The sequence below is a fragment of the Papio anubis genome, chromosome 2 (assembly GCF_008728515.1).
Source record: "Papio anubis isolate 15944 chromosome 2, Panubis1.0, whole genome shotgun sequence".
Classification (NCBI taxonomy): Eukaryota; Metazoa; Chordata; class Mammalia; order Primates; family Cercopithecidae; genus Papio; species Papio anubis.
In genome coordinates this window covers 82,801,370-82,816,905 of record NC_044977.1, presented here as the reverse complement: position 1 = coordinate 82,816,905, position 15,536 = coordinate 82,801,370, and the positions used below count along the sequence as shown (strand labels likewise).

At 38.9% G+C, this 15,536-nt stretch overlaps 1 protein-coding gene and 1 non-coding gene across 2 annotated transcripts in view; both read right to left on the bottom strand.

The window, feature by feature from the left end:
- Window positions 1–15,536, bottom strand: part of DNAH12 (dynein axonemal heavy chain 12) — a 255,190-nt gene that overhangs the window by 171,011 nt on the left and 68,643 nt on the right. Inside the window, exons 15-19 of the mRNA XM_031663269.1 lie at window positions 12,928–13,063; window positions 9,387–9,512; window positions 8,307–8,441; window positions 6,976–7,169; window positions 5,268–5,511 (exon numbers count right to left, since the gene is read on the bottom strand). Coding sequence (XP_031519129.1) covers window positions 5,268–5,511; window positions 6,976–7,169; window positions 8,307–8,441; window positions 9,387–9,512; window positions 12,928–13,063 — 835 coding nt within the window. The remainder of the gene's footprint in view (window positions 1–5,267; window positions 5,512–6,975; window positions 7,170–8,306; window positions 8,442–9,386; window positions 9,513–12,927; window positions 13,064–15,536) is intronic.
- LOC116274034 lies at window positions 6,673–6,779 on the bottom strand. Its single transcript, XR_004182514.1, has one exon. It is a non-coding gene; the product is annotated as a small nucleolar RNA U13 (small nucleolar RNA).

Here is a 15,536-nt window from a genome sequence, read left to right as displayed (position 1 = left end):
CATCCTGATACCAAAGCCTGGCAGAGATACAACAAAAAAAGAGAATTTTAGACCAATATCCCTGATGAACATTGATGCAAAAATCCTCAATAAAATACTGGCAAACCAAATCCAGCAGCACATCAAAAAGCTTATCCATCATGATCAAGTGGGCTTCATCCCTGGGATGCAAGGCTGGTTCAACATACACAAATCAATAAACATAATCCAGCATATGAACAGAACCAAAGACAAAAACCACATGATTATTTCAATAGATGCAGAAAAGGCCTTGACAAAATTCAACAGCCCTTCATGCTAAAAACTCTCGATAAATTCAGTGTTGATGGAACATATCTCAAAATAATAAGAGCTATTTATGACAAACCCACAGCCAATATCATACTGAATGGGGAAAAACTGGAAGCATTCCCTTTGAAAACTGGCACAAGACAGGGATGCCCTCTCTCACCACTCCTATTCAACATAGTGTTGGAAGTTCTGGCCAGGGCAATCAGGCAGAAGAAAGAAATAAAGGGTATTCAATTAGGAAAAGAGGAAGTCAAATTGTCCCTGTTTACAGATGACATGATTGTATATTTAGAAAACCCCATCGTCTCAGCCCAAAATCTCCTTAAGCTGATAAGCAACATCAGCAAAGTCTCAGGATACAAAGTCAATGTGCAAAAATTACAAGCATTCTTATACACCAACAACAAACAAGCAGAAAACCAAATCATGAGTGAACTCCCATTCACAATTGCTTCAAATAGAACAAAATACCTAGGAATCCAACTTGCAAGGGATGTGAAGGACCTCTTCAAGGAGAACTACAAACCACTGCTCAATGAAATAAAAGAGGACACAAACAAATGGAAGAACATTCCATGCTCATGGATAGGAAGAATCAATATCGTGAAAATGGCCATACTGCCCAAGGTGATTTGTAGATTCAATGCCATCCCCATGAAGCTACCAATGACTTTCTTCACAGAATTGGAAAAAACTACTTTAAAGTTCATATGGAACCAAAAAAGAGCCCGCGTTGCCAAGACAATCCTAAGCCAAAAGAACAAAGCTGGAGGCATCACGCTACCTGAGTTCAAACTATACTACAAGGGTACAGTAACCAAAACAGCATGGTACTGGTACCAAAACAGAGATACAGACCAATGGAACAGAACAGAGCCCTCAGAAATGATACCACACATCTACAACCATCTGATCTTTGACAAACCTGAAAAAACAAGAAATGGGGAAAGGATTCCCTGTTTAATAAATAATGCTGGGAAAACTGGCAAGCCATATGTAGAAAGCTGAAACTGGATCCCTTCCTTACACCTTATATGAAAATTAATTCAAGATGGATTAGAGACTTAAATGTTAGACCTAAAACCATAAAAACCCTAGAAGAAAACCTAGGCAATACCATTCAGGACATAGGCATGGGCAAGGACTTCATGTCTAAAACACCAAAAGCAATGGCAACAAAAGCCAAAATTGACAAATGGGATCTAATTAAACTAAAGAGCTTCTGCACAGCAAAAGAAACTACCATCAGAGTGAACAGGCAACCTACAGAATGGGAGAAAATTTTTGCAATCTACTCATCTGACAAAGGGCTAATATCCAGAACCTACAAAGAACTCAAACAAATTTATGAGAAAAAAACAAACAGCCCCATCAAAAAGTGGGCAAAGGATATGAACAGACACTTCTCAAAAGAAGACATTTATGCAGCCAACAGACAATGAAAAAATGCTCATCATCACTCGTCATCAGAGAAATGGAAATCAAAACCACAGTGAGATACCATCTCATACCAGTTAGAATGGCGATCACTAAAAAGTCAGGAAACAACAGGTGTTGGAGAGAATGTGGAGAAATAGGAACATTTTTACACTGTTGGTGGGACTGTAAACTAGTTCAACCATTGTGGAAGACAGTGTGGGGATTCCTCAAGGATCTAGAACTAGAAATACCATTTGGGCCGGGCGCGGTGGCTCAAGCCTGTAATCCCAGCACTTTGGGAGGCCGAGACGGGCGGATCACGAGGTCAGGAGATCGAGACCATCCTGGCTAACATGGTGAAACCCCGTCTCTACTACAAAATACAAAAAAAAAAAAAAAACCAGCCGGGCGAGGTGGCGGGCGCCTGTACTCCCAGCTACGCGGGAGGCTGAGGCAGGAGAATGGCGTGACCCTGGGAGGCGGAGCTTGCAGTAAGCTGAGATCCGGCCACTGCACTCCAGCCTGGGCGACAGAGCAAGACTCCGTCTCAAAAAAAAAAAAAAGAAATACCATTTGACCCAGCCATCCCATTACTAGATATATACCCAAAGGATTATATATCATGCTGCTATAAAGACACATGCACACGTATGTTTATTTCAGCACTATTCACAATAGCAAAGACTTGGAATCAACCCAAATGTCCATCAGTGACAGACTGGATTAAGAAAATGTGACACATATACACCATGGAATACTATGCAGCCATAAAAAAGGATGAGTTAATGTCCTTTGTAGGGACATGGATGCAACTGGAAACCATCATTCTCAGCAAACTATCACAAGAACAGAAAACCAAACACCGCATGTTGTCACTCATAGGTGGGAATTGAACAATGAGAACGCTTGGACACAGGAAGGGGAATATCACACACTGGGGCCTGTCATGGGGTGGGGGGAGGGTGGATGGATAGCATTAGGTGATATACCTAATGTAAATGACAAATTAATGGGTGCAGCACACCAACATGGCACATGTATACATATGTAACAAACCTGCAGGTTGTGCACATATACCCTAGAACTTAAAAAAATTAAAAATAAATAAATAAATAAAATCGTATACATTGTATGCTACAGTTTATCTAAAAAGATAGAAGGATAAGAATACATATTTACATTGTTATATATGTAATAAAACTCTGGAACTATACACAAGAAGGTAATAACATTGATCACTTGAGTTATACAGGTGAGAACCATGAGGAGACTTTTCAGATACATCTTTCTATATTTTTTAGACCATGCAAGTATATTCAACATTGCAAATAATTTTTAAGTTAAAAAAAAATCAGGCAGTCATGGAATCTCTGAGATGACTAGACATAGACAGGAACAGTGCTTGCATCCAATCACAGAGTTTGCACTCTGGGCATGTTGACAGTGGAAATTTAAGGATGTATTACTGACTGTCAAAAAAAACTGTTCTTATTCTCTCTTTATAAATGAGAGGACCAAGGCACAAGTGGCTAAATATCTTGCTCAAGGTGTGCCACTGCCAAGTGGAGAACTGTGTTATAACTAAGCAGTGTGGTTCCAAATCCTTCCCAATAAACTGTTACCCTGTGTTGCTGTACTTAGTGTAGACTAAGTGATCTGCCCTAGTAAATTTATGCCCTTTTTTTTTTTTTTGAGACAGGGTCTCACTCTGTTGTGCCCAGGAGTGTGGCAGTATAATCATAGCTCACTGCAACCTCAAACTTGCACCTCAGCCTCCCAAGTAGCTGGGTCTTCAGGTGCAGCTGAATTCTTTTTTACCATGCCTGGCTAATTTTTTATTTTTTGTAGAGGTAGGGTCTCACTATATTACCCAGGCTGGTCTTGAACTTCTGGCCTCAAATGATCCTCCTACCTTGGCCTCCCAAAGCACTGGGATTACAGGTTACAGGTGTCATCCACTATACCCAGCCTGCTTCCAAACCTTTCTATTTCTCTTCATTAGCACTTGATGATGAGAATAGCTCTATCGAGCCTTTCTTGAGTAATTTTGGAGTCTTGCTCTGTTGCCCAGACTGGGCATGCAGAGGCATGATCTCAGCTCACTGCAACCTCCGCCTCCTGGGTTCAAACGATTCTCCTCCCTCAGCCTCCCGAGTAACTGGGATTATAAGTATGTACCACCATGCTCAACTAATTTTTGTAATTTTAGTAGAGATGAGTTTTCACCATATTGGCCAGGCTGGTTTCGAACTCCTGACCTTAGGTGATCTGCCCACCTCAGCCTCCCAAAGTGCTGGAATTACAGGCATGAGCCACCGTGCCTGTCCTTGAGTAATTCTTAAGATTCAGAATTCATAGGTCAACAATTTATCTGGACTCAAAAGCCTTCATCTAAGCATTTTGCAAATGCTAAAATTTTTTAATGTATTCATCTAGAAAAAATAGTTATAACCTCACTTCAAAGTTTGGATTATGCTTAATTAATGGTAGGCTATTTATTCTGTTTGTTTAGTTTTATTATACTAAATTATAAACAATGGTGTACTCTTCCTATTTTCAGGAAGTATGCAATCTGCCCTAATAGGTCTAAGCAATCTTCTGCTGCCTTTCTTGGGCCAGAGGAACTCTTTCCCCCAGTTTTGCCAGATCTGGCTTTATATGTATATTCTCCTTGATCTGCCCCAAATATGGCTGCCATTCACCACCCAACCAGCCTTTCCTACGCTCCATAGCGGTGCTTCATGATGAGGAGCTAAAGTTGTGGGAATGAGACACCAAAACATCAAAGATGCAAACAGATGTAATTTGAAAGATGAGAGGAATAAAGTGCCCTCTCTTGCCCTTACCTCTTCCTCCCAAAACCAATCACTCAGCTCTGTCACAAATACCCACGCCTAGAACAGAGGTAGGAGTGAGTCAGAGCTTGACCAAGAGGCTGAGGCATAGCAGAGGAATTTAAAATCTTATTTTTTCTGATTGTTTCTCCTCAGTACCTTCATTTGGCCATACTCCTTTGATTACAAGTGACAGAGACCCAATTCATTAGCAAAATGGGAAGAAATAGTGTCTTCTTCTTGAGCCTACGAGTCTGAGGCTGCAGGGAGCTATGACTGTGCCACTGCACTCCCGCCTGGGCAACAGAGTGAGACCCTATCTAAAAAGTAATAATAATAGGCCAGGTGTGGTGGCTCATGCCTGTAATTCCAGCACTTTGGGAGGCCAAGGTGGACAGATTGCTTGAGCACAGGAGTTCAAGACCAGCCTGGGTAACATAGCAAAATCCCATTTCTTCAAAAAAATTAGCCAGGCATGGTGGCTGTATTACCAGCTACTCAGGAGGCTGATGTGGGAGGATCACTTGAGCCTAGGAGGTGGCAGTGGCAGTGAGTCACCACTACACTCCAGCCTGGCCAACAGAGCAAGACCTGCCTCAAAAATTATTAATAATAATAATAAACATGTAAAACCAGAAGATAGGCTTTATAATTTATATATCAGGCAACAGAAAAGTTGAGAAGATAGCTATAATATTAAAATGTTATTATATACATTTATACCCTAAAAGCTTTTATCTGTTCCATGACTGTACTGCACATAGTAAGAGTAGGATTCTCTTTTGGTTCTTCTTCAATTTTCTCTTCTTCCAAAGACCGTTTTCTTGCTGCCTTTCTTTTTTCTTGCAATTCTTTCTTTAGCTTCGTTTGGAAAAACTTTAGTGTCTTAAAAATTTCTCGGGAAAACTCTTCCACATCAGCCTCCATGCTTTCCCCGTTGAGGTCCAAAAACCCTCCATCCATCCACCTGAATTGAAAGAAAAAATATTATTAAACTCAGACTTTTGGAGTTTGAAGGGGTCTTAGAGATTCTTTAGGCTAGACCCCTTGTTTTAAGAGAGAAAAATGAGGGCAAGAGCTGTTAACAGTTTTTCTCAGGCACCCAAGTAGAGCTGATGGTAGAAAGACAGAACTAAAATAATCACTTTGACTATGCTGCATGTGCTAAAATATGTATCAGATTATAAATGGAGGACTAACAGTACCCAAATAAAATGCAGATTCACATTACAGAAATGCAAATCAAACCACAATGAGAGACCATCTCCCATCAGCCAGAATGGCTATTATTAAAAAGTAAAACAAAAAAACAAAAAACAGATGCTGTGGAGAAACGGGAATGCTTATACACTGTTGCACTGTTGGTGGGACTGTAAAGTAGCTCAGCCACTGTGGAGAGTAGTTTGGAGATTTTTCAAAGAACTTAAAACAGAACTACCATTTGACCCCGCAATCCCATTACTGGGTATATACCCAAAGGAAAATAATCATTCTACCAAAAAGACACATGTACTTGTCTGTTCATCGCAGCACCATTCGCAATAGCAAAGACATGTAGTCAACCTAGGTGCTCATCAACAATGGATTGAATAAAAAAAATTCGGTACATATACACCATGGAATACAATGCAACCTTAAAAAAGAATGAAATCATGCCCTTTGCAGCAACATGGATGCAGCTGAAGGCCATTATCCTAAGTAAATTAATGCAGGAACAGAAAACCGAATACCTCATTTTCTCACTTTGAAGTGGGAGCTAAGCCCTGGGTATGCATGGACACAGAGATGGGAACAACAGACACTGGGGACTACTAGAGGTGGGAGAGAGGGAGGGGAGCAAAGGCTGAAAAACTACCTATTAGGTGTTATGCTCACTACCTGGGAGATAGGATCATTTGTACTCCAAATCTCAGTGTCATGCAATATACCCATGAAACAAACCCGCACATGTTTCTGAATCTAAAATAAAAGTTGAAATTATAAAACAAAAATAAAAATAAAATGCGGATTTGACTCCATACTTCTAATTTTGGGGGTAAACATCAGTGAAATTAATCTATTGTATTAAAAAGGGAATTGACTCTCAGAAACCAAAATGAAAACTCATATATTATATATACATTTTTCATGTCAGAAGGGTAATGTGCTGACATTGTAACAACGTTTGAGGGAGGCCACACCTCTCACACATGAGCATGAAAATCCAATCATTATGCTCATAAACCAGAAAAGGATCTCAGATATTGTATTAGTAAGGTTAGTGGGACCTTAGCAGCACTGGATGCTTCTCCTATATGGTACCTGATTCTCTTTCAAATGGACATATAAATCCTACTTTTAAACACTTAACCAAAAAAAAAAAAAATCAATTTATATTTTACAAACTCTTTTCTGTCATTTGCTTGATTTTTACTACATTACCAGCAATTACCGTTTTTCTGATCGTTGCCACTTCAAAACAAAATTAAAAAACTTCTGATAGGGCTCAATGTTAACTTTTAATTTATCCAGTTCAGGATATTTTGTCAATTCCCACTTGAAAAGTTCCTCTTCTTTATTGATAAACTGCACTGCTTCTTCAGACTCCTGAATACGTTTTTGTAGTTGTCTTACATCTGTCACGTACTGAAAGCAAATAATTTTTTGTCTTAAGAAATATTCAAGTAATGTTACAAAAATAAAATCATATGATACTGTGTACAATATGTCCTTGCATTTATACAACAACTTTATTTTTAGGCTGGAGTGCAGTGGCATGATCTGGGCTCACTGCAACCTCCGCCCCCCTGGTTCAAGCGATCCTCCCGCCTCAGCCTACCGAGTAACTGGGACTACAGATGCCGAGCACCACGTCTGGCAAATTTTTGTATTTTTAGTAGAGACGGGGTTTTGCCATGTTGGCCAGGCTGGTCTCGAACTCCTGACCTCAGGTGATCTGCCCACCTCTGCCTCCCAAAGTGCGGGGATTACAGGAGTGAGCCACTGTGCCTGGCCTATACAGCAATTTTAAATATTAACTTCACAACATAACTATGATTGAGAGCAAAAGGTATGATGATGTCTACTCTACAAATAGAGAACTAAGTCACAAGAAAGACAATATAGCTCCAGTTCTGGGCCTAAGAGTCAGGTCTTTGTTTGCCAGCCTGGGCAACATGGCAAAACCCCATCTCTACAAGAAAATACAAAAAATTAGCCGGGCAGGCCGGGCGCAGTGGCTCACGCCTGTAATCCCAGCACTTTGGGAGGCCGAGGCGGGCGGATCACAAGGTCAGGAGATCGAGACCACGGTGAAACCCCGTCTCTACTAAAAATACAAAAAATTAGCCGGGCGCGGTTGTGGGCGCCTGTAGTCCCAGCTACTCGGGAGGCTGAGGCAGGAGAATGGCGTGAACCCGGGAGGCGGAGCTTGCAGTGAGCCGAGATTGCACCACTGCACTCCAGCCTGGGCGACAGAGCGAGACTCCGTCTCAAAAAAAAAAAAAAAAAAAAAATTAGCCGGGCATGGTGGCACACGCCTGTTAGTCCAAGCTACTCAGGAGGCTGAGACTACATATAAAGTGTTTAAATAAATATTTATGTATTTTACTATATATAAACACATTAGATAAATATATATGTATCTATGTAATATATAGAAAAATATATAGAGTAAACATAAAAAAGTAAACTTGCATTTGTCTATATTTTTAAATTTATGTTAACATGCCCTGTATGACTCTATGGGCTGGCCATAGCTATTGTCTTATATATTTATCAGACCTGTTGCATGCGCTCCAGCTCTGCAAATTCTGTAAACTCTTCCATGCGGCGTGATTCCTTTTCTATTTCCAAAATAAGTTTCTCTCTCTTGGCCATTAGTTCATTTTCTTTTTTATGTTTAGCATTCTCAATTAGCTTTTTAAAAGACAATTTAATCATGTTAGTTAATCTGTAACAAAGAATTACCAAGTCAGAAATCTAAATACTGTGTATAATCATAAAAACCATCAGAGAAGTAAAAATGAGCACAAAAATAAAACAATATCTATAATTATTGATATAAAAATGCAAAGAATAATAAACCACACACAAAAACATTCCTTGATCTCCAAAGTGACTTTAACAACTTGTATTCATTAATTAAAATTTATTTTAATTTGTTCATTTAACAGATTCTGGGATAATAATAAAATTACCATTTATTGAGCATGTGCCATGTATCAAGAACTATTCAATACCTTACCTATATTATTACTAGTATTATTATTCTCATTTCAGAGAAAAGAAATTGAATCTTACGGAAGTCACGTTCATGTTCACAAAATCATAAAAATCAAAATCTGGATTAGAATCTTGGTTTATCTGATTGAAGGCCACGCTTTTTATTACAATACCATCTTACCTCCCAATTCAGGATAAACTGGTTTATATTAGGACTTTTTCAATATCTGAAATACATTCAGTCTGATATAAAATTGTAAATCTTATCACTGTGATATTGAACTATTTCTCTGAGTCTCATATTTCTCATCTATAAAATGGAAGAAATGGGAGCACGTGGGATTTTTATGAGTTAAATAATTGAATAAATGGAAAGCATTTTCTCAGTTAAGTGCTTCTATTATTAATTTATATAATAGTTCTGACTTTCTAAATGTCAGCCCCACTACTTACCAGACCTTGTGAGTTAAGCCTAACAGCTTGTCTTAAGCCTAGAGGGCCATAAGTGTGGCCAGTCTCAAACTCATATTGACACAAAAAATTACTTTTAAAGTTAGATGGCCAGTAGATATGAAAATTAAATGTGAATGATGTGCTCGAAATGTCAGAATACAAAAAAATAATGAAAAATATACTTACCTCATCATTTTCATCAAAGATGGGATTAATTTTCTTAGGCCACATGAGGACAGTTGCATTTAAAGCTAAGTCTTCTTGAGGAAATAGAAAAACATCTAAAAAGTAACTCATTTGGCGTTTAGATTCCTACGAAAGAAGCTCTGGATATAATATGTCATATAGAAAATCTAAGCCATTACGAAAAAGAGAACAACAATCTCTAATACTTTTTCAGATTGAAATTTGACTCAGATTATAAACTGATATTTTATATATCGCCCAAACCAGACGGCTATTTCAATAGCTACAGTATTTATCTTGCTTCATGCCACATAATTGTATACTTTTATGCTAGAAACAAGGCTTTTAAAAAGTTTTCACTTGCAGTTGATTTAACATAAAGGAACTTTTGGTCCTCCCTTGTTTATGACTGAAAAACGTAATTAAATCTTCAGCAATCCTTTAACTTTGACTTTAAAGGATTTTAAATTATTTTATTCTTATAAATTTTTTTATTTTTGTATCTTTGATGACAATGATTTTAGTATCTGTTGTTTTGTATCTTCAGTGACATCACCACCATTTTTGCCTACTTCGCACATTGCTGTACGCAATAGTCCAGAATATTATGGTTTGTAATAGTTCAGAAAGAGTTGGAGGTGAGTAGGCTGGGTGCAGTGGCTCACACCTGTAATCCCAGCACTTTGGGAAGCCGAGGGAGGTGGATCACCTGAGGTCAGGAGTTACAGACCAGCCTGGCCAACATGGTGAACCCCCATCTCTACTAAAAATACAAAAATTAGCCAGGCGTGATGACGCACGCCTGTAGTCCCAGCTACTCGGAGGCTGAGGCAGAAGAATTGCTTGAACCCAGGAGGCAGAGGTTGCAGTGGGCCGAGATCCTGCCACTGCACACCAGCCTGGGCGACAGAGTGAGACTCCCTCTCAAAAAAAAAAAAAAAAAAAGGAGGTGAGTTGCAAAGAAAAAAAACTCTTAAAACAATAGATTTATCTGAGTAGAGAGATTGAATATTTTTACCCTCTATATCTTTCATTGTTCTATAAGCTGTACTGTAGCACTAATTTTTAAGAACTGAAATACAGATTCAAAGGCAAATTTAAGGTTTTTGATTTTATATTATATGTATGTATTTTATATATTATATATCATATAGATATAAAATTATGTATTGAAAATAACATTAAATATGTATTTTGTACATTCTATATATTTTATATATACAATGCACATAGAAATAAAACTTTAAAATAAAAAACGATCCATGTAATTCATTATACTAACAGATTAAAGAGAAAAAGCATATGATCACCACAATACATGCAAAAAAGGCATGTAGTGAAATTCAAAGTTCACTCATACTAATTTTTCTTTTCAAAAAACCTAGTAGCACATCAGCAATAGAAGGGAATTCATTAATCTGGCAAAAGTACCTGTATAAAACCTACGACAAATGTCATACTTAATAGTGAAATATTCCCAGCACTTTGGGAGGCCGAGACGGGCGGATCATGAGGTCAAGAGATCCAGACCATCCTGGCTAACACGGTGAAACCCCGTCTCTACTAAAAAATACAAAAAATTAGCCGGGTGAGGTGGCAGGCGCCTGTAGTTCCAGCTACTCGGGAGGCTGAGGCAGGAGAATGGCGGGAACCCGGGAGGCGGAGCTTGAAGTGAGCTGAGATCCGGCCACTGCACTCCAGCCTGGGCGACAGAGCAAGACTCCGTCTCAGAAAAAAAAAAAAAAGAAAGCTTTCCCCTTAAGGTTGGGATAAAGATGGGAAAACTGTCATCCACTGCTATTCAACATTGTACTAGAGTCCCAGACAGTCCACTGTTGCAAAGAAAATAAACAAAGTTTTGCAAATGTGTAACATTTGGTCATGAAAAACAAAACTGTCATTATTTGCAAGTTATATAATGAATGGTACATGCAGACATTCCAAAATAATCTTCAGATAAAGTATTAAAATTAAGAAGAGAAATTTAAAATATATAAAAATAGTAAAGTTAAATTTTTTTTTTTAGAGACGGAGTTTCACTCTTTTTGCCCAGGCTGGAGTGCAATGGCGCAATCTCGGCTCACTGCAACCTCCGCCTCCCAGGTTCAAGTGATTCCCTTGCCTCAGCCTCCCAAGTAGCTGGGATTACAGGCATGTGCCACCATGCCTGGCCAACTTTTTGTATTTAGTAGAGATGGGGTTTCACCATGTTGGTCAGTCTGGTCTCGAATTTCTGACCTCAGGTGCTCCACCTACCTCCGCCTCCCAAAGTACTGGGATTACAGGCATGAGCCACTGCGCATGGCCTAAAGTTCAAAGTTTTAAATAGAAAATGTTGAAAGAAAAATTGAATGATGGGTATTAAATTAGTATATAAAAATACATTTTGGCAGAGCATGGTGGCTCATGCCTGTAATCCCAGCACTTTGGGAGGCCAAGTTGGGCGGATCATGAGGTCAAGAGATGGAGACCATCCTGGTCAACATAGTGAAACCCCATCTCTACTAAAAATACAAAAATTAGCTGGGCGTGGTGGTGCTAGCTGGGCATGGTGGCACGTGCCTGTAGTCCCAGCTACTCGGGAGGCTGAGGCAGGAGAATCTCTTGAACCCGGGAGGCAAAGGTTGCAATGAGCTGGGATTGCACCATTGCACTCCAGCTTGGTGACAGAGTGAGACTCTGTCAAAAAAAAAATAAACAAAAAAAGGCCAATGGAACAGAACAAGCTGCCTCAAAACAGATCTATACATATATGGACACAGTGGGGATGGTCTCTTCAGTAAATGTGTAATTGCTCATCTAGTCCCAGCTACTTGGGAGGCTGAGGCAGGAGAATCACTTGAACCCAGGAAGCAGAGGTTGCAGTGAGCCGAAATCTTGCCACTGCACTCCAGCCTGGGCGACAGAGTGAGACTCCATCTCAAAAAAATAAAAAATAAAAAATAAAAAATCAGAATGCTGCTAACATCCAGAAGACGAGGGATTATGATGCGTTTCTAGTGGGTCAGCAAGGTTCTATTTATTTTCCTATGTGGCAATTATTGGCAGTTTACTTTAGAACATTCTAAATTGTACAGTTTGTGTTTTATATAATTTTGGTATATGTGTTGTTTAACATTTTTTAAAGTTTTTTAAACAAAGAATAAGAGTGAAATATAGGTAAATAGGTACATAATCTTGTGCTGGAAAAGGTATAAGCATATGATTAAATGCAGAAACTTTAAAAAAATTTTTTTAAATCTATATTGTTTAAGGACATACACACAATTGGTGAAACTAAAGAAATTCAAAGCTATGATTACTGTAAAAATCAACTGCTAATCTCTAGAGGAGGACAGAGGAGAAGGAGAGGCATGGCGATCAGAAAGTTATATGCAGAGTCCTAGGGTGCTGACAATATCCTATTTCTTGACCTAGGTGGTGGCAATATAACCGCTCAATTTACAACTACTTGTGTAACTATATATTTTACACATCTTCACTATGAATATCATATTTCAAATGAAAACAAACCAAAATATGTAAATTAAAAGTTTCTTACCTGGATCCTTAAAATCAACTCTTCGATTCCTGTAGTCCGGGCTTTTTCTACATAAGATATCAGATCCATCATCTCTTCTGTTGTTTCAGGGACTTTTAATGCATGTTCTTTAATTGCTTCAAATTCACTGCAAATACTGACATAAAACTCCACCTTAATAGACTGATGTTAATTAATGTTATATCATATTCAATAAATGTGTGTTATGATGATTATTATAAAATAAGAATGGCCGGGAGTGGTGGCTCACGCCTGTAAGCCCAGCACTTTGGGAGGCCGAGGGGGGCGGATCATGAGGTCAGGAGATCGAGACCATCCTGGCTAACACGGTGAAACCCCATCTCTACTAAAAATACAAAAAAAATTAGCCGGGCGTGGTGGCAGGCACCTGTAGTCCCAGCTACTTGGGAGGCTGAGGCAGGAGAATGGCGTGAACCTGGGAGGTGGAGCTTGCAGTGAGGTGAGATGCACCACTGCACTCCTGGGCAACAGAGCAAGACTCCGTCTCAAAAAAATAAAAATAAAAAATAAGAACTACGATATCCTAAAAATAATTGCTCAATTCACTAAATTACCTTAAAAATATTTAAGCTTGGCCAGGTACAGTGGCTCACACCTGTAAACATAGCACTTTGAGAGGCCAAGGCAGGCAGATCACTTGAGCTCAAGAGTTCAAAAACAGCCTGTGCAACATGGTGAAACCCTGTCTCTACAAAAAAGATACAAAAATTATCTGGGCCTGGTGGCACATGCCTGTAGTCCTAGCTACTTGGGAAGCTGAGGCAGGAGGATCACTTGAGCCTGGGAGGTTGAGCTGCAGTGAGCCATGATTGCACACTGCACTCCAGTCTGGGTGACAGAGTGAGGCACTGTCTCAAAAAAAAAAAAGCTTATCTGCTATAACTCAGTATATACTATACATCAATAAAACCTATAAAATTAAGGTAATAATTTCATGCAAAATTATGGCATATTAGAAAAAATTTTAGCGACCTCTTCAACTCTCTTAAATACCCAGGTAACATTCATCTTTCTGGATTGTTGTAAAACAATAATGAATGTAAAGGGTCTAGCATATAGTACACTCTATTTACTGATAACTATAATCATTAATATAATCATTAGTTTTTTTATTATTATTAGTGCCTCTTGTGAAACATGACAGTACAGCAAGTAAACAGATCACCCCTTATACATAGTTTCTTTAATTAACTGTTCTCTTAGAATATCCCATGTAGGATATGAGCCTAGATATCCTACAGCATCATTGAACTAAAGTTACATTTCATAGAATTATTTCCTGAGCTTTAAAATATCTGGGCCAAACTAATCTTTGATAAAGCATATAAAAACATAAATTGGGGAAAGGACACCCTATTCAATAAATAGTGCTGGGAAACCTGAATAGCCACAGGATCCCCATCTCTCACCTTATACAAAAATCACCTCAAGACGGATCAAAGACTTAAATCCAAGACCTGAAACCATAAAAATTCTAGAAAATAACATCGGAAAAAAGCTCCTGGACATTGGCCTAGGCAAAGAATTCATGACTAAGACCTCAAAAGCAAACACAACAAAAACAAAAATAAATAAATGGGACCTAATTAAACTGAAAAGCTTCTGCACAGCAAAAGAAATAATCAGCAGGGTAAACAGATAACCCACAGAGTGGGAGAAAATATTTGCAAACTCTGCCTCCAACAAAAGACTAGTATCCAGAATCCAAAATGAACTCAAACAAATCTGCAAGGAAAAAACAAATAATCTCATCAAAAAGTGAGCAAAGGACATGAATAGGCATTTCTCAAAAGAAAACAGACAAACAGCCAACAAACCGATGAAAAAATGCTGAACATAACTAATCATCACGGAAATGCAAATTAAAGCCACAATAAGATACCACCTCACTCCTTCAGAAATGGCCATAATTTTCAAAAAACAATAGATGTTGGCATGCATGTGGTGAAGAGGGAACATTTAAACTGCTTGTGAGAATGTAAATTAGTACAACCACTATGGAAAACAGTATTGAGATTCCTTAAAGAACTAAAAATAGAACTACCATTCAATCAAGCAATCCCAAAGGAAAAGAAGTCATTATATGAAAAAGATATCTGCACAAGCATGTTTATTAGCAGCACAGTTCACAATTGCAAAGATATGGAACCAACCTAAGTGCCCATCGACCAATGAGTGGATAAAGAAAATGTGGTATATAGACACCATCAAATACTACTTAGCCATAAAAAGGAATGAAATAATGTCCTTTGCCATAATTTGGATGGAGCTGGAGGCCATTATTCTTTTTTCTTTTTTCTAAGACAGAGTCTCACTCTGTTGCCCAGGCTAGAGTGCAGTGGTGCAATACACCACAACCTCCACCTCCCAGGTTCAAGCCATTCTCCTGCCTCAGCCTCTCGAGTAGCTGGGATTACAGGCATGTGCCACCACGCTCGGCTAATTTTTGTATTTTGAGTAGAGATGGGGGTTTCACCATGTTGGCCAGGCTGGTCTTGCTGACCTCGTGATCCACCTGCCGTGGCCTCCCAAAGTGGTGGGATTACAGGCATGAGCCACCGCACCCAGCTGGAGGCCATTATTCTAAG